The sequence below is a fragment of the Emydura macquarii genome, unplaced genomic scaffold, assembly GCF_026122565.2.
Source record: "Emydura macquarii macquarii isolate MOO-44397 ecotype Brisbane River unplaced genomic scaffold, CSIRO-AGI_Emac_v2 contig_3113, whole genome shotgun sequence".
Taxonomy (NCBI): domain Eukaryota; kingdom Metazoa; phylum Chordata; order Testudines; family Chelidae; genus Emydura; species Emydura macquarii.
The window spans coordinates 6,673,643-6,697,743 of record NW_027133250.1 but is presented as its reverse complement, the minus strand read 5'-3'; the positions used below and the strand labels follow the sequence as shown (position 1 = coordinate 6,697,743).

General features: G+C 52.4%; 2 protein-coding genes across 3 annotated transcripts in view; both read right to left on the bottom strand.

Annotated features, from left to right (window-relative positions):
* TCEA3 (transcription elongation factor A3) overlaps positions 1 to 2,861 on the bottom strand; it is a 28,922-nt gene extending 26,061 nt beyond the window's left edge. For both annotated transcript variants that reach the window (XM_067530715.1, XM_067530716.1), the window contains exon 1: positions 2,665 to 2,861. In XM_067530715.1, the coding sequence (XP_067386816.1) occupies positions 2,665 to 2,733 (69 nt within the window). In that variant the 5' untranslated portion in view covers positions 2,734 to 2,861. The remainder of the gene's footprint in view (positions 1 to 2,664) is intronic.
* A 5,958-nt stretch (positions 2,862 to 8,819) lies between these two features.
* Positions 8,820 to 24,101, bottom strand: part of ASAP3 (ArfGAP with SH3 domain, ankyrin repeat and PH domain 3) — a 55,364-nt gene continuing 40,082 nt past the window's right edge. The window contains exons 16-26 of the mRNA XM_067530823.1: positions 23,777 to 23,871; positions 23,145 to 23,325; positions 20,724 to 20,809; positions 19,605 to 19,720; positions 15,284 to 15,351; positions 14,850 to 14,957; positions 13,678 to 13,909; positions 13,009 to 13,306; positions 12,257 to 12,428; positions 11,058 to 11,180; positions 8,820 to 10,606 (exon numbers count right to left, since the gene is read on the bottom strand). Of these exons, the coding sequence (XP_067386924.1) occupies positions 10,532 to 10,606; positions 11,058 to 11,180; positions 12,257 to 12,428; positions 13,009 to 13,306; positions 13,678 to 13,909; positions 14,850 to 14,957; positions 15,284 to 15,351; positions 19,605 to 19,720; positions 20,724 to 20,809; positions 23,145 to 23,325; positions 23,777 to 23,871 (1,554 nt within the window). The 3' untranslated portion in view covers positions 8,820 to 10,531. The remainder of the gene's footprint in view (positions 10,607 to 11,057; positions 11,181 to 12,256; positions 12,429 to 13,008; positions 13,307 to 13,677; positions 13,910 to 14,849; positions 14,958 to 15,283; positions 15,352 to 19,604; positions 19,721 to 20,723; positions 20,810 to 23,144; positions 23,326 to 23,776; positions 23,872 to 24,101) is intronic.

Genomic DNA, 24,101 nt, shown 5'->3' with positions numbered 1-24,101 from the left:
TGGGGCTCAATGGGGCTCCAAGGTAAGGCACAAGTTGCCACTGAGGGAATTCCTTGGTGCATACTCAGCAATAGGTTAGACACATGCGCTACCTCTGGCAGTTACACGGCACCTTGGCTAGCCCTTCGCTGTTCCTGAACGGTACAAGTGGCTTGTGGTCTGTCACCGGCTAGAAGTGATATAGACCCCACAGGAACATATGCCCACAGCCTAGGCCAGGCACGCTCTGTGCTGGAGCAGCAAGGCCTCTGTAGTAGAAAGAGAGCCTGAGACGCGAGGCCTGAACTAAAGTCGTCGTCAGGCCCTGCTGACATAAAGCAAAGATAGCAGAAGTCAGGCTATGAGCAGAAGTCAGGCACGGCTACCGAACGTGCTTGCTTGCAAGTTCACAGAACCTGGCAAGAACGGGGCTGGTATTGCAAAAACGCAAACATTCCTAAGTAGTACTAGGCACAAGACGCTCACGCAAACACAGTCCAGAAGGATGGTACCAGAACACCCCGATACCAACTATGGCATAAACACACTCCCCGAAGATAACAAGGACACGTTGACCCCTCCTAAAGAGAAGGTCAGGATGACAGTATGGTAGATAGAGATTTTTAATCGAACCAACGTGTACAAGGTAAAGGGTGGTAACTAACCACGGCAGAGGCGCAATAGGTAACTTGTTTGTATCAGGGTATAAAAAAGGGTCACCGGGAGAGTGTCTTTGTCCAGCCGAGAGGGGAATGGAAAGTCCCATCGTTCACTGAGGCATGTCCATTGTGATGGGCATACATTTCTGAGTATCCCTTTACAGTCTGCTGGGTGACTGGCTTCCACCAGTAGCGGCCATCAAGGCTAGTACAACAGTGGGAGACCCAGAGAAGGCGCCGACTGGAGGCCCGGTCTGCGGGCCCGATTGTCTATTGCCCAGGGCCTTCTGCAGTCATTTGCCCATGTGCAACGCAAAGGAGCATTACCATTCGGAGTGGCGCTTTACACCCACTTTGCCCTGGGGTAAACACCCTCACCAGGAGCAGGGCAGTGGAGAATCAGGCCATGCACACACACGCACAGTGCAAGGGAGAAAGCAAGACACCCACCAGGCACCGGCAATTAGAGACGAACTTTCCAGGGACTCTCTGCAGCAGTTGGCAGTTCCTGGACAGATTCTGCGCCGCCTGCAACCCATGTCACGTGGGGAAGTTTTTTGTTTTTTTTTAACATGCTTCCCCTTTTTTTAAAAGGCCCCCCGCCCCCCCATTTGTAGGCACGGCCACACACGCCAGGCCTCATGCTGGAAGGAACGAGAGCTGTTGGTTGCATTGCTTCACCAGCGTGCAGGGCCTGTGCTCTCCATCCAGCTCCGGGAAGCTGGACTTTGCTGGGGGCAGTGGCATCTGATTGCCCTAGAGTGAATGCAAGGTCCAGCCTTGGGAGCATTAGCACTCAGATTGTACACCTTGATTGGGAGGGTTGGGGGGGGGGGGGTTGGTTAATTACACTCCATTGAGACAAAGGTCGCAAGGAAAGTAAAATATTAACTTCAAGCACCAACCCCTCCTCCGCTGCCCACGCCTGACTGCACCGCACCAGTGCCAATAAAAGCCCAGCTCCCCCTTCTAGTATCGATGGGGGTAGTGGCACGGCAGTGGGGAGCTATGCCAGCTAAAGGAGTTGGCCCCCAAGAGCAAATCAGCTGAAGCCAGCAGCCCTTCACCAGGACAAGACAGATTCAGGGGAAGGCTCAGGCCAGTTCTACCAACAATAAACTGTTTATCTGCGGCCCGGGAACAGGTCACGGAGGGTGGGGACACTTGTCCTGTTTGTTCTTAAATCCTGGGTGCTTCTCAACCAAAGCCACTCTGCGCTGATATTCAGGTCTTTGAGAGCTTTAATTGAAACTGATCGTCCCTCCCCCTGATCCGCGCCCTCTGGTTTCCACGTTTCTCTTAGGAAAAAGATTTAGACACCTAACTCCTTCCCCTCCTCCCTGCCCCTCCTGGATATTTTGCCCCTCTTCAAACCCTGCCCCGCAGCTGGGGTGGCATGAAGGGAGAGAGGGGGACAGGAAGGGAAATCGAACACCCCATATGTGGGTGGGACTGGAAAAAAATGACACGCTCTTCATGCAACCAAACCCCTGGCAAAATGAAAATACAGTCCGGAGACCAACAAAAGCAACAGGTCAAGTGCTCAGAAGAATCAAGGCCTATCGGATTAGACTGGACAACTGAAACCCAAAGGATCAGGCAACAAGAAACTTCACAGCTTTCACAGGTAGCCACCAAAGCTGGCATTTTTTGGAAAGCAAAACTTTGGGGCCTGATTTCCAGCGGTGCTGAGCGCCCATCCCACAAGGGAGCTGAGGACGTGCCTGCTGTTTTAGCAAGTGCTGTCAGTGGCTACCTAGCCCAACTCAGGACACACTGATCCACCACCCGTCCGCCCTCCACCTGCAGCATTTATCCAGGAGAGTCTCCTTTTCTGCACAGATCCAAGCTGCAACGTTTTAAAGAGAAAGGAAGGGAGAGAGAGAGACAGACACCGTGTTTTGGTTTGCTTTACCCTGCTCTTCCTGGACACACAGATCCGTGTTGCAAAGTTTAAGCAAAACACACACACATATACACACATACACACACGACACACGCGCGCGCGCGTTTTGGTTTTTCTTACCGTGTTCTTCCTGGTCACCATCTTATCCAGCTTCTTTGCAATCCTCATCAGCTCCTCGGCTCGCCCCATGACCGCGGCTCGGCGCGCTCCGAACTTGTTTTACGTTCAGGAGCGAGCAGGGAGAACGTTCACACACAGGAGCCAGGCGTTGGCAGCCGGGTCAAATCGGATCTGTTTTCACCGGGGGCTGGGGGGGGGAAGTTTGGTCGAACTTTTGTTGCAAGTTTTGCTTGCAGGGGCTGACAGTTTGGGCAGGACAGGGGGGGGGGGAAAGAAGAAGAAACGGGAGCGAAAGCGGAGAGGGAGGCGTGGTAACTGGGCGGCTGCCACAGGCAGCCGAAATAGCACAAGGGGGACGGGCTAAATATAGGAGCCAAGGTCTGACTCGGAGCGGCAGGGCCCGGCCAAGGCAGCCAGGGAGGGAGGCGAGGTGCGGCCGCGGGGCGTTCGGGGCAGCGCTGCGTGTAAACGCAGGGGCCGGGCCCAGGGGAGCGGGCGCCCCGCGGAAGGCAGGAAGTCCCGCGCGTGTCAGCGCTTGGCCAGCCCAGGGCAGGGCGGTGCCAGCTGCTGCCTGTCGCCTGCAAAGGGCCGGAGGGTCTGACTCGTCTCAGCCCCACTCCCCCCCGCCCGGCTACAACAGCCATATGGACAGAACACTGGGCGGGCGGCAGGAAAGGGCCCAGAGATCCACGTACCCCCTTGGGCACGGGACCAGGGACTCAGGGGTCTCTGCCCAGCTGGGCAGGGCATGGCCCCCACTGTGTCTTCAAGTCTGCCCCCATGGTCACCTGCTCCCTCTAAAGCTGGCTCCTGGGTCAGCAAAACCAGTCTGGAAATTTCCCCTGGAAACAGATTGCCCCACTGGACTGGATCTCCTAGTCCAGGATCCTGCATCGGACCCAGGCCAGGACCCAGTTTTTCACAGAAAGGCCCCACAGCAACATTCTCCCATTCAGAGAAAAGGGAAATTTCTTCCTGACCACAGCTGGTGACCAACATATGCCCTGAAGCATGTTGGGTTGGTGATGCATGCCCTTTTAGTGTAGCTTTTCTTATTCATAGTATCTCCTTTTAAAGAGCCTGTTAAACTACTCCTCTGTAGCAGCAATTTCCACAGCTTAATAATATTTATTTTAACATCTCAGGGGATTAGTCAGTAAAAAACACCTGCTGGATCTTTTAAAAGTACTGGGTGATTTAAGGCTAATAATGACATTTGCAGTTATGTATGTAAACAACTACTTTGTTTAAGAGCTTTGGGACAGGAACTGACCATTACGCTGTGTTTGTATAGCATCTAGCACACGCTACAACCTACATGAGGCACTATGGCAGTGTACCCAAATTTAACTAGTTCAGAGGTGGGGTGTTTGGCTTTTTGAAGAAAGATCAACATTTAATGCAAAAAGCAGACACCTTTCATGAAAAAAATTCATTTAGCCAAAAACCCCATTTTTCCATCAAAAGGAGTTTTGCAGGAAAATTTTTGACCACGCCTAGTAACCAACTCCTATGCTACAAGGCAAAAGCTGATCAACTATGAGGGGTCAGGAAGGAATTGTCCTGCACTCCATAGGCTGTGTTCCACACAGGCCAACTTTGTTACCAAGGGGGTTCTCCTTGCTCTGAAACATAGGCTTACAGCAGAGGTAGGATACTGGACATGATGGTCTGATTTAGGATGGCACATCCTGTATGTCCAAACAACTTTAAAACAGCATCCCTGCTGAAGAGCCTAGACCAGGTGGCAGATGTGTTGCAAATAAAGTTCAGAGGGCATGTGCAACACGAAGGGAGAGCGATTGTATATGCACGCACATGTGCAAGACAGAGAGACAGACGAGCTGGTGGTTAATTTAGACAGTGACATTAATTCGCTGGTTTGACTTTTTCCCCTAGTTTATTTTTCACATTCATAATGACCCTCCAAGCTGAGCATTTTTAAGGAGTTAGAGCACAGCTCAGGCCGCTGGAGTCCGCCAGCTTCATCACACCAGCCAAGGAGAGGGGAGGATATATGAGAAAGAAAAAACAAAATCCATGCCATTCCTTAGTCCTGAAAGGGACACAGGAAGATAGCATCAAGACCCAAACTAGAGGGGGTTTTTTAAATCAAAAGGGGAGGCAGGGATTTGGGGATGGGTGGGTGGAAAACCTATGGGACTAGAAACATTTTCATGTAGCACTTCGGGGGGGAGGAGTTATATAGGTTGCTGCAGTGTTGAAAACATTGGGCTGCAGCAAAAAAAACCAGAAAGTGAAACTGACTAGAGGAGTTAAAAATGAAACTGATTAGGAACAGAAACAAATCTGTCTTCTTTGTATTGCTCAAGGTGAGGGAACTGCAGAAAGAAAAACAGCAGCAAGGGTGCAAGTTTAAAGGCAGATCAAAGTTTTCAAAAAAATGTCTCGTAAATCCAGATTTGGACACTTGGGTAAGTGGCCTAATTTTCAAAAGTGCCAAGGGCCCACTGAAAGCAGTGGGGGGCTGAGCGTTTTTGAAAGTTCGGCATCTAAGGGTAGGTCTGCACGTGGAGCTGGGGATGTGGTTCCCTCCCAGCTTGAGGAGACATACTGGTGCTAGCTCTGAGTGAGCTAGCATGTGCAAGCAGCAGGAGGCTAGCTGCCTCAGGCATGCATCCATCCGAGACCACAGGCACCTACTTAGAACAGCTTAGCCTCTTCCTGCTGCTTGCACTGCTGCTGCTACAAACACTCTATTTTTAACACCCTCACTCAGTCAGAGCTCACATAAGTACCTCTCCTGGAGCTAGGAAGGACCCACCCCGCTTGAAATGTTGATGCATCGTTAATGAAGACAAAGCACTTGAGCTCACTCTTAAATCTCATTGAAGGGGACTCACAACATGCTTAAGTGCTTTGCTGAATTGGGGCCCAGATGTTCAAGGGTGACTAGTGATTTCTGGTGTCCACACTCTCAGACCTCAGAAGGGGTCCCTGATTTTCAGAGGTGGGCTGCTTAGCATTTCTCTTCCCAGATTCAGCTGTCTCGAGTCAGACACCCAACAACACACATAGAAAAAGGCTAGTTGCATTTGAAAATTTGGGAGCTGACTGCTGGAAATTTTATTTTTTCAATCTCGCTCTAGCTGGTCAAAAGTTTTTCCAGGTGTAATATCCCATAGGGTTATTGGGAACAGGGTTTATTTTTTAATAGGCAGCGTGTCCCTTTAAGTAAAGCTAAACCTGCCCCATCTGTAAATCTTTAATCTTATTCCTTGGGGTAAATAAATGCAAAATGCAGGCAAGTAGTCCCTTTCCCGGTTGACGGTCAGGATTGCTGGGTATAAAATTGCTGATACAAATCTAAAAAGGCAGGTGGGAACACATGAATTTCTGCCCTGGACAGGATCCCTTATGCAATTTGATACCAAGAATTATACAGAGAGAGAACGCAAGAATTCATTCTCATATTTTCATCTAGGAGCTGCAGCAGGAGGCCCAGGGGAATGATTCCGCCACTTCCAGGAAAATAAACACCCATCACCATGAATCTTACCTGAGCATTCACTAAAATAAACCCGTCATTTGGGTCCAATTTCAAATGCAACAAAGGAGGAAAGAGGAGTAAGGCTGTCTCTTCAGCTCTGCTCACACACCTTGTGAGCTCAGATGTTGGCACCCACAACCTGTGCTCCGGGGACAATGTGACCTAGAAACAAGATCCCTAGTAGGAGAGTTGCCACATCTTTATAGCTGGATGAGAGAGTCCACCGAGGATCCAGGTGCTGTAGGAAATGGTGTTGATGGTGCATTGGGGTACTCTGACCTCAGACTCAGTACTGAATTAACACCCCATGGAGCGCTGTCATAATGGAGGAGATATAAAACCACTCTGGGTCGTCAGAAATCCCTCAAGAGTATCCCATCCCAATTCCAGCTTCCACTCCCAGCCCATTCCACTCTGCTTCCTTCCACAGTTCAACAGAAAACAATATTCTTCTCATGCCTGTCTTAAACTGCCATGCACTGTTAAACAGCTGCCAGGATCCACTCCGGAAATGGCTGCATTTCACTTATGGGTGAAGTGATCTCTATACCTAGTTTGCCCAGCGCTTTCGGATGAGGCTTTGTATTAATACAATATCATTAAGTGTATATAGATACTCATACCTCACCCATCCCCGGAGTGTCTATTAATACCTATGGAAAGCCACACTCGTAGGACTGGCGCAGTCACACCACACAGACCTACTTCCACTTACAAAAAAAAAATTTGTTTTTAATTTTATTAGAAGTCAAGGTTGGCAAGGGAAATAAGACCATTTTGAGATTAAATATTCCACTAAAAAAACCCACGGACAATTATAAAAACGTCAGCCTGATCACAGGGGATAACAAATAATGAGGGAGGCTCATACAAGTCAGAAGCCTTGGTCCCAGTAAACGATTGCAGAAGCCAACAAAACAACAAGCTCCCCCACTGGTCTGTAAAGCATATTCCTGACAGAGGCTAAAATGAGAGTCTCCATAGCCCTTCGATCACAGAAAGAGAGCCAGAGGCAAAAACCAAAAATCTGTATTCAAAGCAGAGAGGAACCTAAGCCTGAGTCCCAAAATTAAACTCACCTCCCTTCCCTGCCACAGCATTTGGAGGTGGGGTCCTCATCCGAGCTAATCCTAGAGCTGAATTCCTAGACACCCGGGGAGAACCACAGGAGCCATCTCTTGTCCGCCGCCTCAGTCAAAAATCCTCTCTCTAGTCATTACACTCAATGGCCTCACTCTAGATCAGGTCAACCAGCTGGCCAGATCTGAAGACTCCCAGCCAGGGTGATTGAAGTCTGGACCTGGATCTAGCTGGCCTCCCTCCAGTTCAAGCCCAGCATGTCATGGACATGCCAATAAAAACCTCTTCCCTATTTTTTTTTTTTTTTTAAATTCACAGTTCCAGGGTGAGGGAGAAGGGGAAAAAAACCACAAGACGTTTAACTAGCTTTTCCATCTCCATGCCATCAGCACCCCAAGCTCTCCTGCAGCAGGATTCCTACCCCGATATTGCCTCCTCCTACCCTGCTATAGCTGGAGGCGAGGGGACCAAAGAGAAATCCAGGGACTGGGCTCCTCTTACCATCCACCTGGCTCCCTTTATTTCCTTCAAGTATTTTCCTTTAAAGGGAAAGGGGGTAGAAAGCCTGCCCAGAGCCACAGAAACAAAGCGGTCTCCCAAGAAGAGGAGGGTCTCTGTGAAGCAGAAGCAGGGGCTAATTAAACCCACAGGACGCAAGATTCACGGAGTCTAGCAAAGTCCTATTTCCTAAAGCAGGAACCAGACAAAAAGTGAAGGAGTGACAGTCAAGTCACACGTGTTTTCGGGGTGGGGTGGGGGGGTGTAAACTTTTGGGCTGCAGAGGTTTAACCCATTGCATGAACTGGCCAGTCCCAGTGGGTCGTTTGACCTGAAATGACCCCTCTGCAGTACTGATCCCCTTCAACTTTATTTGCAAAAGTGAACTGGTTTCTAACCCCTTTTTAAAAAATGACCTATGCGGGCTACATTTTCTCAAAAGGATGGGGGGGCCCCGATCCTGCCAAGACTTAAAGCACCTATCCCACCTAATCAATGCCCTGCCATTGCAGGGGCCAGGGGCATTGGTGGACCCTGGTCCCCCCCCCCCCCATTCTCTGCCTGTAGCACACATCAGTTTAAGCGCCTGAAGACGGAATTGCTTCAGTCTAACTCGTTTTTGGGCTCAACACAGGTGTAACTGGGTGAAAACTGGCAGCTCAGAGTAGATGATCTAATGGTCTTTTCCGGGCTTAAAAACTCTATTTAAAAAAAAAAAATCACTTTGGGCCCGCAAGCCCCTTCCCCGCCCCATTGAAGGCAGTGGTATTGTGGACAGGTGGCATTCTATGCATGTGCTGGGGTAGGGCGGCCCGAAATGGAATCTGCATATCATGCCCAGGGAAGAACAGGTAGGTAAACGCACAGGTGCAAAAGGACAGGCCAAAAAGCAAACCAGCCCAATTTCTTTTAAGAGCGGAACCTGAGGGTTTGGAGCAGTCTGGGAAACAGGTGCACAGGATTCAGTGCTGGATGACCTTGTGTAAAATCAATGCCCTCCGCTCTGTGCCTCAGTTTCCCCATCTGTAAAAAGGGGATAATGATACTCACCTCCTTTGTAAAGCGCTTTGATATCGACTGATGAAAAGTGCTAGGCGTTCATTGTTATTAAAGGGCAGGGACGGTGAACGCATCGAGGCGTAAGGGGAGTATTCAGCCACCACCGTGTCAACACTAGAGGCAGAGGGGGGTCATTACAGGAGGAGGAGGCAGGAGAGAATGGGATGAAGAGCCGCGGGGGGGCGGAATTTAGGCAGCATCAGGAGAAGACATCAATGATCATCTCAGGGAAAGGAGCAGCCCTGTGACTTGAATCAATTGAAACCACACTGGATGATACCATCCACTAGCACCCCCTCACCCCCCTCCCCCGGTGGGGAAGGAACAGACTGCAATTCTTAATCATGCTTCCCCCTCTGATTTCTAGGCTCCTCTGACAACACATGCAGCACTAGGAGACTTGCTTTTTAACCCCCCTTCTCAGCTGTGTACAACCAGCCTGGGTTAGTTATGCTGGCGTTGGGCGGAGAAAGGCTCCTGTGGGTCTCGGCGGTGTAAGGTAATCCCCTCCTGCGCCCCGGTGCGCAGCATTGCTCAGTGGCTAGGGGCTCTGGGGGCGAGGGCTGGGCCTGAGAGGTGTCTGGCATTGGCCATGGCCTGAGGCAGGAGATCAGGACTTGATGGGCCATCTACTGCCAGCCATTCATACATTCCTTAGTCCACAGGGGTCCTATATCCCTAGGAAACAACAGGGAGAGCAGCATGCATTGGGGTTAACCCTTGCACGGCCACAGGGGGACTGTTTCTAGCCACCCCCAAGGGGCTGGAGGCCTGCTCCTGACGCAATCCTTTGGGGGTTGGAAGAAGAATAGACAGTCAGTTTGGGATCTGTCTCCCCTTGCTTTCCTTCAGTACAGAGCCCAGTGGAGTCTCACCTCCTCGTCCAGTACTGGAGGGCTAGAACTCAGGTCTGCCACTTCTACCCCAGGAGGAAGTGATTAGAGGCATCCAGGCTCTAAATTGAACCCTTTCCCCCGCCACAATCCCAGCCCTGACAGGATCACCCATTCCCTCCGAGCCCGCAGAAGTTACAGAGCAGGGAAATGGCTGAAGCCGAAGGGTGTGAAGCGGAGGGTTGCTGTCTCACAGGTGCAGTAAGGTTGTCGGTTCTCTGTCCATTTCGTACCGAGCCGTGGTCCCGATCTGCAGAGCAGGCTGGCAGGTGCAGTGGTGAAAAGGACCCTCAGCCCCTCTCCCAGCCCCAGCTCTGCAGAGGAACTTGCAAATTCCATGGGATCCTCAAGGCTGCCCCCTTCGATCGACTCCTCCCCGACTGATGCAGGCCGGGCAGCAAAGACGTCAGGTCCCGTCGTCCAGCAAGCTGCAAGGCCTGGCCGAGGGTGTAGGCAGACACCAGTCCTGGTGTGATGGGTGGGTCGCCCGTCCACCTTTCCGTCCGTCCGGCAAAGAGAACTTGTTTGGATAAAGAGACTACCACAGAGACCAGCACATGGGGGAGAGGGGAGGAAGAGGAGGGATACTGATTCTACCTGAGGCCCTGCTCCAAACCCTCAACACAGGACTTGCCCTGGTGTCCATCACCCTTAAGGTCCAGTCTGGGGGGTGGGAAGGGAAGCAAGAACCAGGCCTGTGCTCCTGTGACGCCCTTGCCGAGTCGATTGAGTTCAAGGTCTTGGCTCCTTGGTGGGGGCCAGCCCAGCACTCCACACGCACGCCCAGAGCTCACACCGGCGCCGAGGGGAAAGGGAAAACAGCCCGTCAGTCTTGCAAGAGGTGGACCAGGCTGGCAGGGAAGACGCCCGTCCTGGAGCCATCTCCTTCGATGAAGCCGACCTGAGAAACAGGGCAGAAGGCGGCAGATCAGAGCGGAGAGGGGCCAAGGGGGCTCCCGGCTCAGAAGGTGCAGGAAGGAGTGGGGGTGCCTGGTTTAGAGAGCTCGGGAGTGTGGGGGGGAGATTAACAGATATACAAGGCGGGGGATGGGTGTGACCTTTGCAGACCACCCATCCCTGCCCCCGGTACAATTCCTAGCTGGGGGCCACAAGGAGGAGCCTGGGAATCCATCAGCTCTGCCCCCCCAGCAACCGGAGGGGTCAGTGGCAATGGCAGCAGAAGCATCCCCCACTCATTAATCTACTGTCCCCCTCCCCCAGGCACTGATCTAGCACCTTCCTAGGGCTGAGACCGCAAGAGAGCAAATCAAAAGCCTCGGCCCCACGGCTGGAACCCGGTTCAGAGCCCAGACCCCCACTGCCCAGTCGTCCAAGGAGCCCTCAGCACTCACCCAGCTCTGCTCATCCTCCTCCCGGGTCACCACGATCACCTCGCCCTTGGAGAAGGTCAGCTCCCGGGCCCGCTCCCCCTTGCAGTCCGTCAGAGCCATCACCCTCTTCTGCCTCACCTTGGCCTGCGCAAGCAAATGGCAAGTGTCTCTGGAGTCCCTGTCCCAGCAGATGGGGGCGAGGGGGGGGCAGGGAGACGCATGCTGCTGAGGCCCCCCCCCCCATGCACTGCTGCAGGGAGGCGGTGCTTTGGGCTGTCGCAAAGGGGTGTCCATGGGGTGGGGGCACGCTGGGTTAAACCACCATGCCCTCTTCCCCCCCACTCACCTCCCTTGCCCCAATGCTCTGACCCTACTCCCCATCACTTCCTGCACCTTGGCCCACCCCGCCCCTTCCCATCCTTTCGTAACCAAGGTAACAACCTTGCCCCCAAAGATTCCCAGCTCAGCCTGTGGCCCCTGCAGCCACAATTTCCCCAGCCCTAGAGCAACGGGAGACGCAGCTGCTCCCTGAGCCCCAAGGCATATGGGGATTTTAGTCCCTTTGAGTTGGTAAGTCCCCCCCGTTGCCTCCTACAAGGTAGGCCCAGCTGAACCATTTTCTTTACTCCCAGGAGGCAGGCAGGCAGCCAGCAGCCCCTCATTTACCCCCCCCCAAAACCATGTGAGCCCCAAATCGCCCCCCCCCGGCATCTGGAATTGCTGTGATGGCCGCCATCTTAACTGGCACATAGGGGAACTGAACCAGGGACTGACCGGATCTAAACCTGGGCGGGCAGGTCTACGTGACAAACGTGCATCGGTGCGGCTGCGCCGCTGTAGCACATCTGATGAGAGAGCTCTCCTGTCGGCTTAACACCTCCACCTCTGCGAAGGGCGGCAGAAGCACACCCGCCGAGTCTGCACGCAGGGTGGGGGCAAGGGGTTAAGGTCAGTATAACTATGTCGCTCAAGGGTGTGGCTAGTCGGCAGAAGAGAAGAACGATGGGGGATTTGATAGCAGCCTTCAACTACCTGAAAGGGGCTTCCAGGGAAGATGGAGCTAGGCTGTTCTCAGTGGTGGTGGATGACAGAACAAGGAGCAATGGTCTCAAGTTGCAGTGGGGGAGAGCTAGCTTGGATATTAGGAAAAAAACTTTTTCACAGAGGCCAGCGGAACCACAAAGCCAGACAGGGACCAGCCCCCTTCCTGCGTGACTTACCGGGGCAAACCTCCTAGGCATGGGTACCGGGGGAGTGTTCTGCACCGAACTCAAAGCCTTGCTGGAAGGCAGGTCCTCGGGGCAGCCAGAGCTTTGCGGGGAGATGGCCAAGCCGGAGGATTTCCCCACTGAGCCACCACTAATCCGCCGGTACGACCGGGTGCTTTCTGAGCTGCAAGGGGAGAAGGGTTGCTTAAAAACCATCAGGAAGGTGGGATGTTGTTTCCCAACCCTCTCCCCTCCCCCCCCACAAGACCCCAGTGGGTTCCCCCTCCAAAGGATGGGCTTATTCTAGCCACTGGTTTCTCCCACGGTGGCCGTGCCCACCCCTCCACAATGGCTTTTTCTCCTCTCCTTGAACCCCAGCTCCCCACTGAGCAACGCCAGCTACAGGACAGCAGAGCAGAGCTGGAGGGGAACAGGCAGCCAGGGGAGCAACAGGACTGAATGACTCTGCGATGACATGGAAGTTGCATGGACTCAAAGGGTTTTGCCCATTTCGTCACATGTAGGGAAAAACGTCCCTGTCCCGTGAAGAATTCCCCACGTGGCAGAAAGGCTCTAAGGGGCCAAACCCTGGATCACTGGGCCCCTCCTGAGCCGATCTGTGCCATCACTTCTCAGAGGTTGTGCGAATCCCCAATCGATGGTGCAAAAGCCTGCAGAGGGAATCAGATGCCTCTCCCATAGGGGGCACTCCTGACCCACAGGATGTCCTCCTTCGGTCATGGGCTCCGGGGTCCACTCCCTACCTGAACTTGACTGGGGTTATTTGCCCCTGTTCCGGCGACGTCCCAGCAGCAGGCTGCTGCGCTGTTATCTGACTGGTCTCCGAAGTCTTCCGCTGGTGGCCGCTCTCCGTCTCCAAGCAGGTTTCCCAGTAGACCGTGCGTCTGGCTTCCGGGGGGCTGCGGGAGGTGGACGTGGGCCGCGAAGCACTGCCGTCCAAGGTGCTGGGAGCGCTGGATGTGGACAGGTGTCGGAGGGCAGGCGCCTCCGACAGCGTGGAGGACTGGGGCTCGGAGGCCTGACGCGGCAGCTCTGGGCGATCTAGAAAGGAGGGTACTAGAGATCAGGAAGCCACATGCCCCAGCAGAGAACTCCCCATGTCTTTGCCAAGTGTATTGCAATATTGCTTGGCCTTTGAGAGACTCGTGGTCTGATTTCCCACTGGGGAGCGGCGCCGTGGCACTTATGGCCTGCAGAGCCCTTTCCAGGGATGGCCAAGCCAGTTCAAATGGAGTAAGAACCACCTGGGACCTTCTCCCCAGCCCTGAACCTCAGCTGTACTTGGGATCCAAGAGAACTGAACATCCCTGGTTATTTTCCAGTGTCTGGGCTGCCTTCACCCTTCCTGGGCCCGCTTTGCCCTCGCCAGCACTTCTGCCCTCCCTCGGCCTTGCTAACGAGACAAAGCTCACCAGCTGGTTTGGTTCTGGAGCCCCCTCTGGTTGGGTTTTTGATGGGCAGCGGCGGCGGGAGCTCCTCGCTGTGTGACCGCCGCTGGATGGGCCGCGAGGGGACCAGGATGGTCTCATAGGTCTTGTTGCTGATGTCCATGCCAGTGCAGCTCCACCGGTTCTGGGGGGAGAGGGCAGGCTGGCCTGAGGTTGGGGACGATGTGGACTTGAAGGATCGCTGTAGCGGGCTCAGCTGGATGGGGAAGAAACACCACTGCTTCCTTGCTGCTGGCCAGAGACCCTCAGCAAAGCCACCCCCGCCTCCCCCCCCGGTAACTCGGTGCCCAGCGTAATCACCTCCCCACTGGGCCTAATGCTTCCCCATCTTCCTAGAACCTAGCACCTGCTGCCCTTTGCCACCCCGTCCAGTTGCCGGGCTCCTTCTCTGCTCTTGGCTTGCACACTAGCCCTGCGTATTGCTAGGTCAAGCCAGAGATCCAAGCTGGTGTTCGTGAAAGTCTGGATCCTGGTTCATCAGAAGCTAGCCCGCTCGGCAACAGACAACTTTTGGGGGGAGGTGAGGGGAAGGGAACTACCAAGAAGTGAAGGCCCGAGTTCGCATTTGAGGATTTTTGTTTTGCGTTGTAACCATTTGTTTCGATGACTCTTTCCTTTCCAGGGGAATCTCCAGTCTCTCTTAAATAAACCTTCTTTCATTCATTACAAGTGGGGTGTGTGTGTGTGTGTGTGTGTGTGTGGGGGGGGGGGGGGGGTTTTACGGTAAAGCTGGGGCAAAAACCCTGGTCTTTGGGGGCAGAGGATCTGGGATTCCTGTGAGTAGCCAGCGTCGGGGGCTGGATGTCACCGGTGAATGATTCAAAGGGACTCGAGGACTGGGCTGGGCAAAGAGAGAGGGCTGGCAGAGCCTGGAGGAGAGAGCTGGAGCAGCTGACGGGCTGGCGTTGTCAGGGAGCTGACAACCAGCTACCACCAGCAAGATTCCCTCACTCTGTAGGCAGGGAAGGGGGGTAACCAGGGGACTCTCAGTGCCGGGTACCCCGAGAACCATCACGGGGGTAGGATCCTGCTTCCTCCTGTGAGGAGAGGCCATGGGTCCGGCAGGAGGGGCTCTGCCCATCACAGCGCCCTGGCCTGGCGGACGCCCACGCACGCTGCTCAGGAGCGCACAGTACCTTCTCCTCCAGCTCGTCCTCGCTGTCATAGGCATATTCCTGAGGGGCCTCCCAGTCGTACTCCAAGTGCACCTGCAGGTTTAGCTTCCCCACCTGTGCCTGTTCAAGCTGCCAGAAATTCGGGGTGCGAGGGGAAGATTCAGCTCCTGTGGCAGAGCACGGACCTTCCCGCACCCTGCATGCCCCCAATCCACCCCTACCCCCCGGCTTGGTACCCAACCCCCCTCCCTCCTCTGCCCCATGGCCGGAGTCATCCTGCCTCTGCAGCAGGACCCTGCTTCTTCCACTTCTCCAGCTTGAGAAAGGACCTCCCCGCACGGTATGCCCGCCCCCAACCTTGCCCCGTACCAGGCATCCGTTCCCCACCCTGCCGGCAGGTCCCCCTCCCCCGGCAGCAGGCCTCCATTACCGTGAACAGCAAGCGCTCAACCTACCAGGTCCTCGCACTCGGCGTGTTTGTGCCTCCTCGCCACGTCCAGGGCCGTCTCGCCTGCTGCATTCACTGGGCAGGGGGGAAAGGAGAGGAGGCCAGATCTGAATTCCCCCCAGCGCAAAGGGACACCCTAGGCAGATCAGTGAGCAGCAGACACCCATTGAACCGCTGCTCCCTGAACCAGAGATGGCCCCAGATCCGACCAGCAGGCTCAGGGCTGTCGCTGTACTTCGATTACAGGGAAGACCCAGGGGGGAGGATTAAACACTTCTCCACCCCCAGAGCACCCTCTAGGGAGCAGGTACTGCCCCAGCTCGCTCCTGCTCCATTCCAGTCAGCCTTAGGGATCAATAGCTAAAGCTGGGCAGGAATCATATTTCCCGTTAAAAAAAATTCCCTGTCCCGAATCAAGAGGAAAAAAAAAAAGTTAAAATCTCAAATTGTCACAAACTGAAAATCCAAAAAAAAACATTTAAGAGTGGAGCACTGGAAATGTTTTGATTCCATTTCGAACTTTTTACAAAAATTATTTTTTTTAATGCAATACATTAACTCCTCAACAAAAAAAGCAAAAACCAGAACTTAAAAAACGACAAAACAGGACGTTTCAACTTTCAAAACATTTTTTGAAACGGGAAATTCATCGAGACCATTCCTTTCCCACAAACAGTTTTGGTTTTGACAAACTATCATCTTCCAACGGAAAAAAGTGTTCGCCGAGAAATTCCTGATCAGCTCTATAAATAACCCTGGTGTCTCTAGAGGATCTGGTGGTCCCTTCTGGCCCCAACTCAATGACTCTCTAAAATGGGCCCGAATTGTATCCCCAGGTCTGAGCAACTTTCCCACCCTCAAACTGTCTCTGGATCTGAACTTCACAGCTCAGACCCACCTCCCATTTAAACATTTCCCACTCCCCCAGGACCTTCCAGTCTCACATATACACACAAATAGCCAGGGCACCGTTATATCGTTGAAATCCTTTACTATTAACATCAATTGAAATGGGGTAGGGAAAAGGGGATAAGCTGGACCGTATAAAAACTCCTTTATACCAGTATCACACTGCGCCCATGCTAGGAGTTGTACCGGTCTGATTATGCCCCTACAAACATCACCTCCCTCACTGACAGTATTAAACCAGTGTGAAATGTGCGTGTAGACCGATTTTAGAGTGAGTCTCTCACTCTCTCTCACACACACACACACACACACACACACACACACACACACACACACACACACACACGCTAAGTCTTCACTGCAGCGTTAACACAGGTGATCAGCACCTGGGCTGGGCTAGCCTAGCCTGGGTGTGAGCAGCCACACTGCAAAGCCCCGTCCGAGTTACTGGGTATGTCTACACTGCAATAAAAGACTCTCGGCCTGGCTGTGGCTGGCCCAGGTCAGCTGACTTAGGCTCCTGGGGCTATAAAACTAGTGCAGACGATAGCAATCAGGCTCTGAGACCCGGCAATGCGGGAGTGTCTCAGAGGCTGAGCTCCAGCCCGAGTGGGAACCGCTACACTGCTATTTTTCACCCTATTGCATGAGCTCAGTGAGTCTGAGTTAGTTGACTCGGGCTCTGAGACTCGCTGACACACACGAGGGTATTTTTTGCAGCGTAGATGCCACCTAGGACTTCTGGGAGCACGTTCCATGGTTCTTTGTGCTGCAGCAAGCTTCCCTGGGAACTGTGGGAGAAGCTGTCTGCCCTCCTGAGCACACGGGGGTGGGGAATTGTGAGAAGGCACTGGAGTACTATTAGCACCGGGGGTTAGCGTGTGTGATGCTGGATGGATTAGGGGGACCGTTTATGATATTAGTTAACATCAAGATGTCAAAAATACAATAATTCACATGAGCTAGGCCATGTCAGATGTCATTTAAAAGGTTATAATTTGCTAAGTATGATAATATTATGTGTATGTGTTTTAAATATGTAAGGCATATCTGTATTTCAACGAGTGCTGTGTTTCTGGGCAACACCCCAGACAGGCTGGCTGCAGCACTAGCCTACTTAATGGCCCATTAAGGAAACTCACAGGTACAATGGGCCCAGGAGAGAAGCCAGGGCTACACCTTATGAGTCACCGGAATATGTAAGAACATGCCCTCTGGACAGGGGAGTGGAGCGGACTCTCTCTGTCTCTGAGACTCTGAGGCTTTTCCATGCCATGTGCTGAAGGCTTGTGTTCGCAACAAGCCACGTGGCAATCCACTATAAAAGGCAGCTGCACCTTTTTTTCCTTCAGTCTTGATTCTTGACCCTTCAGGCCTGCTTCCCTACCTCTGGAATGGATCGACTCATCTACAGCTGAAGCTTTGAAACAAAGGACTGAGACCCATCCAGGTACTGGATGTACACCAGAGGGATTATACAAGCCTGCAAACTCCACAATTCCAACAAAAACCTGAACTTCCAAATCATTTGTATGTATCCGATTGCTTTAATCATATAAACACCTCTCACCTTGTTTGTTTCTTTCCTTTTATAATAAAACTTTAGTTTTAGTTACTAAAGGATTGGCTGGCAGCGTGGTATTTTGGGTAAGAGCCAAACTTATATCGATCTGGTACTGTGGCTGACACTTTGGGGTCAGAAACTTTTTGGTAAAGAGCATAGAGTTTTAAGAACTTATCTCTTCACTGGAACTAGTGGCTGATTGGGAGCCAGAGACTGAAATGCAGTAAAGGGGGCTTTGTATTTTTTGTTTTAGCTTCTTGATAACCAGCGTGGGGAATCAGAAGCACTGTTTGTGGCTGGTTGGGAAGTCTAACTCCAGTGTTACCCACCAGTGCTGGGAGAATCTGCTCTCCTTTTGCAGCCTGCCCTGACCTTGGCATTTTCAGATGATCTATCCTAGGCACCGATGGGTAACAGCCTGCATCCACACTGCAAAGTGGGAAGGTTACCCTACAAGCCCGAGTGAAAGCAGTACCTGGGCTCTAACCCACTCCCAGCTGGGCCAACAAGCCTGGATTTAAAGCACCACCATACTCGGGTCAGAGGTTGTGTCCGGCAACACCCAAGGAAAAGCCTGTGACGTGAAGACACAGCCATATCAGCTCACTGAAACATGCACACGCTACAAAGCAAGCACTATATCATTCACCTCTAGTCTAATCAATGATTAAAAAAGAAACCAAAAATAATACCGAAGCTGAAGGGGAATAGAAACATTTAAGGAACTTCCCTAAGTCAACAATAATAAATAAAGTGCAAGGTATTGTAAGAGTGGCATTAATTAAATGCTAAGCGACTGAACCAGGAATAATGACATTAGACCATTGCTGTAATCAAATAGAGCCATATAAAAATCAGACCTCCATAATCCAAAACAGATCACTGCACAATGGCCTTTAAAGGTTTTATAGCAATTTAAGTCAATTAAGAGATTAAAAACCAATAAGTGTTCCAAAACTGGTTGTGACTAGGTGTTAGGGAGATCCGCATTGGTGGCAAATGTGTGTTAGCTTCTCTGTCACACACACACACACACACACACACACACACACACACACACACAAAACCAGTTTTACTGGGTTCTAATGTGTAGAGAAGGATTATGCATTATCTGTTAGAATAAAAATGGAGTCATTGTAGTGGATAGGGCACTGGACGGAGTTGAGAGACCTAAATTCTATTCTGCCACTGACCTACTTTGTGCCTCAGATTCCCCATTTGTGTCACGGAGATAATGCTACTAAATAAGATCCCGCAGTATTTTCTTTTACAAATATAACATCTCCCTGCACACTGCACGGCTTAATGTCTACAAGGTGCTCAAAGACCCTCAGATAGCAGATGCTGTGTAAAGCACAAGATAATCTTTGTAGATTTCCCAATCTTCCTGCAGGGTGGCGTGTGTATTAAGAGACAGGAGGGAGGATAGTCTAGTGGTTAGGGCACTGGCCTGGGATTTGGAGACCTGGGTCCTGTTCCCAGCTCTGCTACAGACCTTCCGTGACCTTGGGCAAATCGTTTCCCCTCTCTGTGCTTCCGTTTCCCCATCTGTAAATTAGAACACTAGGACTTCCTCTACCTCACAGAGCAGTTGCGAGGATAAATACATTAATTTGTCAGGCACTCAGATAAACCAGTAATGGGGCCAGATAGTACCTAGGACAGAGAGATTGGCTGGTCCTCTTGCACTTCCAACAAATTTTGGGGGGAAATCCAGAGAGCCCGTATTAAATTCTGTTACCATTTCCCTCCTCCCACCACGCAGCACAATTCCACAGGGTGGTGCAATCGCACGGCTTTCCCTCCAACCTCCCTCTGGCCGCGCTCCCTGCCCCATCTACCCCACCCTCCTTACCAGCGTTTATGGCCGCTTTCCCTTTCAGCAGCAGCTTGAGGCAGTTGGGCTGGTTGTACTGAGCAGTGTAGTGCAGAGCCGTGTTCCCGTCCTGAGTCGCCCTGTCCAGGTTCCCCCTGCACAGCGAGGCAAAGGCGGTTGAAGAAGCAGGTGGCAGCAGAGAACCGTGTCAAACATCTCCCACCAGGGAGCCAGCGCTGCCTAGTTGGGGGCCTGGGAGTCAGGAGATATGGGTGCTGTTTATTCCCAGCCCTGCCACTGACTCGCTTGACCTTGGGTAAGTCACGTCTCCCATTCTGTGCCTCAGTTTCCCCATCGCTAAAATGGAGAGAAGGCACCTGACCTGCCTCTTGTGGGGCATGGGAGAATCAGCGACACGGAGATCCTTGTGTGGAAGGTGCGCTGCCAGTCGACAGCAGAGAGATTTTGTTCCCTCACAGGTGGGACCTATGTGGAGAGAGAGAGAGAGTCCTTTCTCCTCCCCAGATCGACAATGTTGTTGGTCTCCACATTCATTGTAGTTTGGTTTTGTCCTTCACAACATTCCAGCCAGGGTCTCTCTGGAGCCGGGTGGAGGGTAATTACCTCTGTGCTCCATTGTGTGACATGGCCCTGGAGCCGGCCCATAATCACATGACCCAGTGGACAGCTTATTGGATATGACCTTATAGCACCAAACAGGCCCCTCTTCCAGGCATCTTCCCCTCCTCTGCATTATCATCGGCCATTTGGATTAGTTTCCCCCTTTATATATTGTTCCAAGTCAAATCTCCTTGCTATCTTCTGTCCATTTCCAACCTCTCTTGGTCCCTTTGCATTAATCCTGTGTGCCTACAATTCCCCCATTTTAGCATCAAGCTGCAAATCCCACCAGCGTTCTGATGAACCCCTTTCTAAGGCAGGTGATGAAGACCAGACCCCACCTGAGAACACGCCTCCTGGGGCACTGGGTTTCCCAGGCAGGCAAGCACTAAATCGCATGGATTTTTTGTGGCGCCTCCCCTCCAAGCATTGACTAGCACCTGCACCTGATTAGCTTGCGAGACCCTGACCCATTCACAGCCCAAGATGCTACGGCTACAGGTCTCTCGCCTGCCCTCCTCCCTACATGAGGCTTACCCATTCTGAATGATGAAGTCCACCAGTGGGAGAGAGGACTTGTCTGCATAGCGCACAGCCAGGTGCAGAGGCAACTCGCCCTGGTCCTGCCACAGGGAGAGGAGAAGCAATGTTAACCCTCTCTCTACTACAGTGTAGCGTGGCTTGGCACATTCAGTTCACAAGAGAACATAAGAATGGCCCTACCAAGTTAGACCAATGGTCCATCCAGCCCAGTGTCCTGTCTTCTGACAGTGGCCAGTGCCAGGTGCTTCCGAGGGAATGAACAGAACAGGCAATCATCAAATGATCCATCCTGTCATCCACTCCCAACTTCAGGCAGTCAGAGGCTAGGGACACCCACAGCATAATGGGGTTGCATCCCTGACCATCTTGGCAAATAACTATGAGGGACCTAGCTTCATGAATGTATCTAATTCTTTTTTGAACCCTGATCGTGGCAGCATCCCAGCAGAGGTGGTGGGTTTGATGGTCACTCATCTCATGGCAGCCCGGCAGAAGACGTGTCCCTCAACCCCAGAGATGGGGAAGAACATCTGGGGTCACTCAGCATCAACTGCTGAGGCAAGGAACTGCAGGATCTAAGGGAAATCCGGGTCCAGGTTTTCTTAGCTGTAAATTGCGCAGAAGGGCTGGTGGAAAAATGTCCATTGAAACCATTTATCGACGGACTATTGGGTGTTGACAAAGTGAACATTTTCTATGAAAAGTGTCTGGTTTCCAGAGAAAACTTTCAATATTTCAAACAAACAACCCAAATGCTCAAAAAAGTGAATATTTCAATTCAGATAACTAAAATTCCCATGAGGCACCATGGCAGGCTAGGTTTCTTTATGTCTTCATTCCCCTCTATAAGCCAGGTTCCCCAGCTGAACTACACCTCCCATGAAGCATCATGGGAGTCCCTGGTACCATGATACATCATGGGAGATGTAGTCTGACAAGGGAGCCCAGCGTATAGAGAAGAACGGGAGCAGGAGGCACTCAAACTACAACTCCCACCAGGAGCACTTCAGAATTGAAATGTCTGTTTTCAATTTTTTTTAAACCAAACAACTGAACTTTTCAGTGGAAAAATTTCAAAATAAACCTATTTTTTTCCCTATTTAGTTGAAATTTTCCAAAGCCCATTTTCCATCCTGCTCCAATGCTCCGATCAAACCAAGAACATCACCGTGTCTCCTCTTCAAGAGGCTGCGTGGGCATGAATTCTCTCATCCTCACCACACGCCCGGCAGCCCCGTTTGTGGTATGGCTCTCCATCTCCAGCTCATCCTCAAGGCCCCATCGCATCCACATTTAAGTCCCGCTTCTGCTCTGCTGCTTATCGTGAACCCAGTTGACTCGTAGAAGCGCCAACAACAGAGCTATTGTTTCCTGTCCCCTAACTTCTGCCTGCCTGCCTGTCTGTCTGTCCTGTGACCCCCTCGGGGCAGACACTGTCCCTTCATATGCATTTGAAAAGCCCCAAGTACACAGTGGGCCCCAATCGAAATGACTAATAATAATAATTGCTGGACAGAAGACGTATCTAGGGTGAATCCATCAATCATCATAAAGCACGTGGGGATCCGTGGACAGAAGTTAGAGGAAATCTGCTTCACCTTTCAATGCCCCTGTACAAACAACAGCGGCCACACGCCGCTGGCGTACCAACAGTGAGATGCTGGGTTCCACGGTCTCCCAGAGATGCTAATTTCACAGAGCAGGGAAAGGAACAACCTTTAATCCACTTTTGACACACCTTCCCTGAAGTTGCAGAATCATGCAGCTAAAACCCTCCCCGCATACTCCAAAACTGCACCCCAAGGGCCTGACTGAATCCAGAGTTTGGAGGGGGAAAGGCTGTAAGGAAAGACTGCAGCAGGGAGCAGAGATTACCTGGGCATGTTTTATCTAATCCGTTCCCTGCCATTGCAGGGGCCCTGAGCACTGGTGACACCTTGGTCTCTCCCATTCTCTGCCTGTGGCATGCAACAGCTTAGTCTCCTGAGGACTGAAATGCTTTGGTCTTAACACAGGGGCCCCCTGGGTGAAAGTTAATGGCTTGAGATATACAGGAGGTCAGACGAGAGGATCAGATGGTCCCTTCTGGCCTTAGACTCTATGATGCTCATCTGAGCCAGCACTGCGGTAACAGGGCTTAGCTGGCGAGGTCCGAGCGCTGCACCGCAGCTGGCATCAAGCACAAACAACACAGACCGCAGAGCTCAGCCAGCGTGGTGCGAGGGACACCCCGTGGGGAATGGTGCTGGCATTTGTTGTTCATATTACCATAGCGCCTAGGAGCCCCAGTCATGGACCAGGCCCCCCGTCCTGCCAGGAGCTGTACAAAAGCACAGCAGAAATGGTCATGGATGGCTTCTGCCCCAGAGAGCCCATAAGACAAGAGATGGACACAGACGTGCAAGCCATGCTCACCTGGCTGTCGGGGCTAGTCAGGGGTTTTGCTAGATCGTGCCCCTCCGCGAAGGCTTGTAGAAAGGCCAAGAGATCCCGGCTGCGAATGGCCTCCCAGAGCCGGTGCGGCTCATCCCGGCCGGCTTTCTGGACGTACTTGCGCTCCATGTATTTGGCCACGATGTATTCTTTCCTGGCGCTCCTGCGGGAGGGAAGGAGGGAGGGTGGGAGCTGGGGCAGCCGGGACACGTCCACCCAGCGCTGCTGCAGATTCCTGAGCGGAGAGGAAGTCAGGCATGCCGCACTGAACAGCCCTCTCTCCTCACCAGCAAGGGGAGGCTTGACTGGCCCCATGGTCCAGCAGCACGGGTAGAGAGAGATCCTGACCGCTGGACTGACTCCGAGGGCTGGTGGATTTTGGACAGGGGGCTGAAGAGCTTTGAATTCAGGCAAGGACAGGGGCCAAGCAAGAGCCACTCACTACTAGATTCATCCCTTGTCGGGAGGTGTGACAGCTCATTTGCTGATCACCCTACCCGAGGAAGGCACCACATCTGCCCCCATCCCAAGCAAATCCATGAGAGAGAGCAGGTCTGGGCCTGACACCTCCCCACCCCCGTGCTTGTGGGCTCACTCCACAGCGTCTTACTCACATATCGCTGCTTGATGAAGGCTTCAGACTCCCCTGCGCCGGCAGCGTGGCCTCCATGATTTCGTTGAACCGGGCATTTCCAATAGTCACCGCCAGCTACGAATGAGAGGGGGGGAAACCAGCCCCATAAGCACAGGTGCCTGGGACCGCCCATGGCTTGACTCGCCTGCAGTCAGTAACGATTTGCATCACCCCCCGGAGAAAGATCAAGAGAAAGGAGCTAAAGAAACTACGGCGGATGCATCCTTCCTTCCCTGTAGAGGGGTGGGACCAGCGCTGGAGGACAAGCCATGTTCTGGGGCTGGATTCAGGAGCCCGGAGAATTG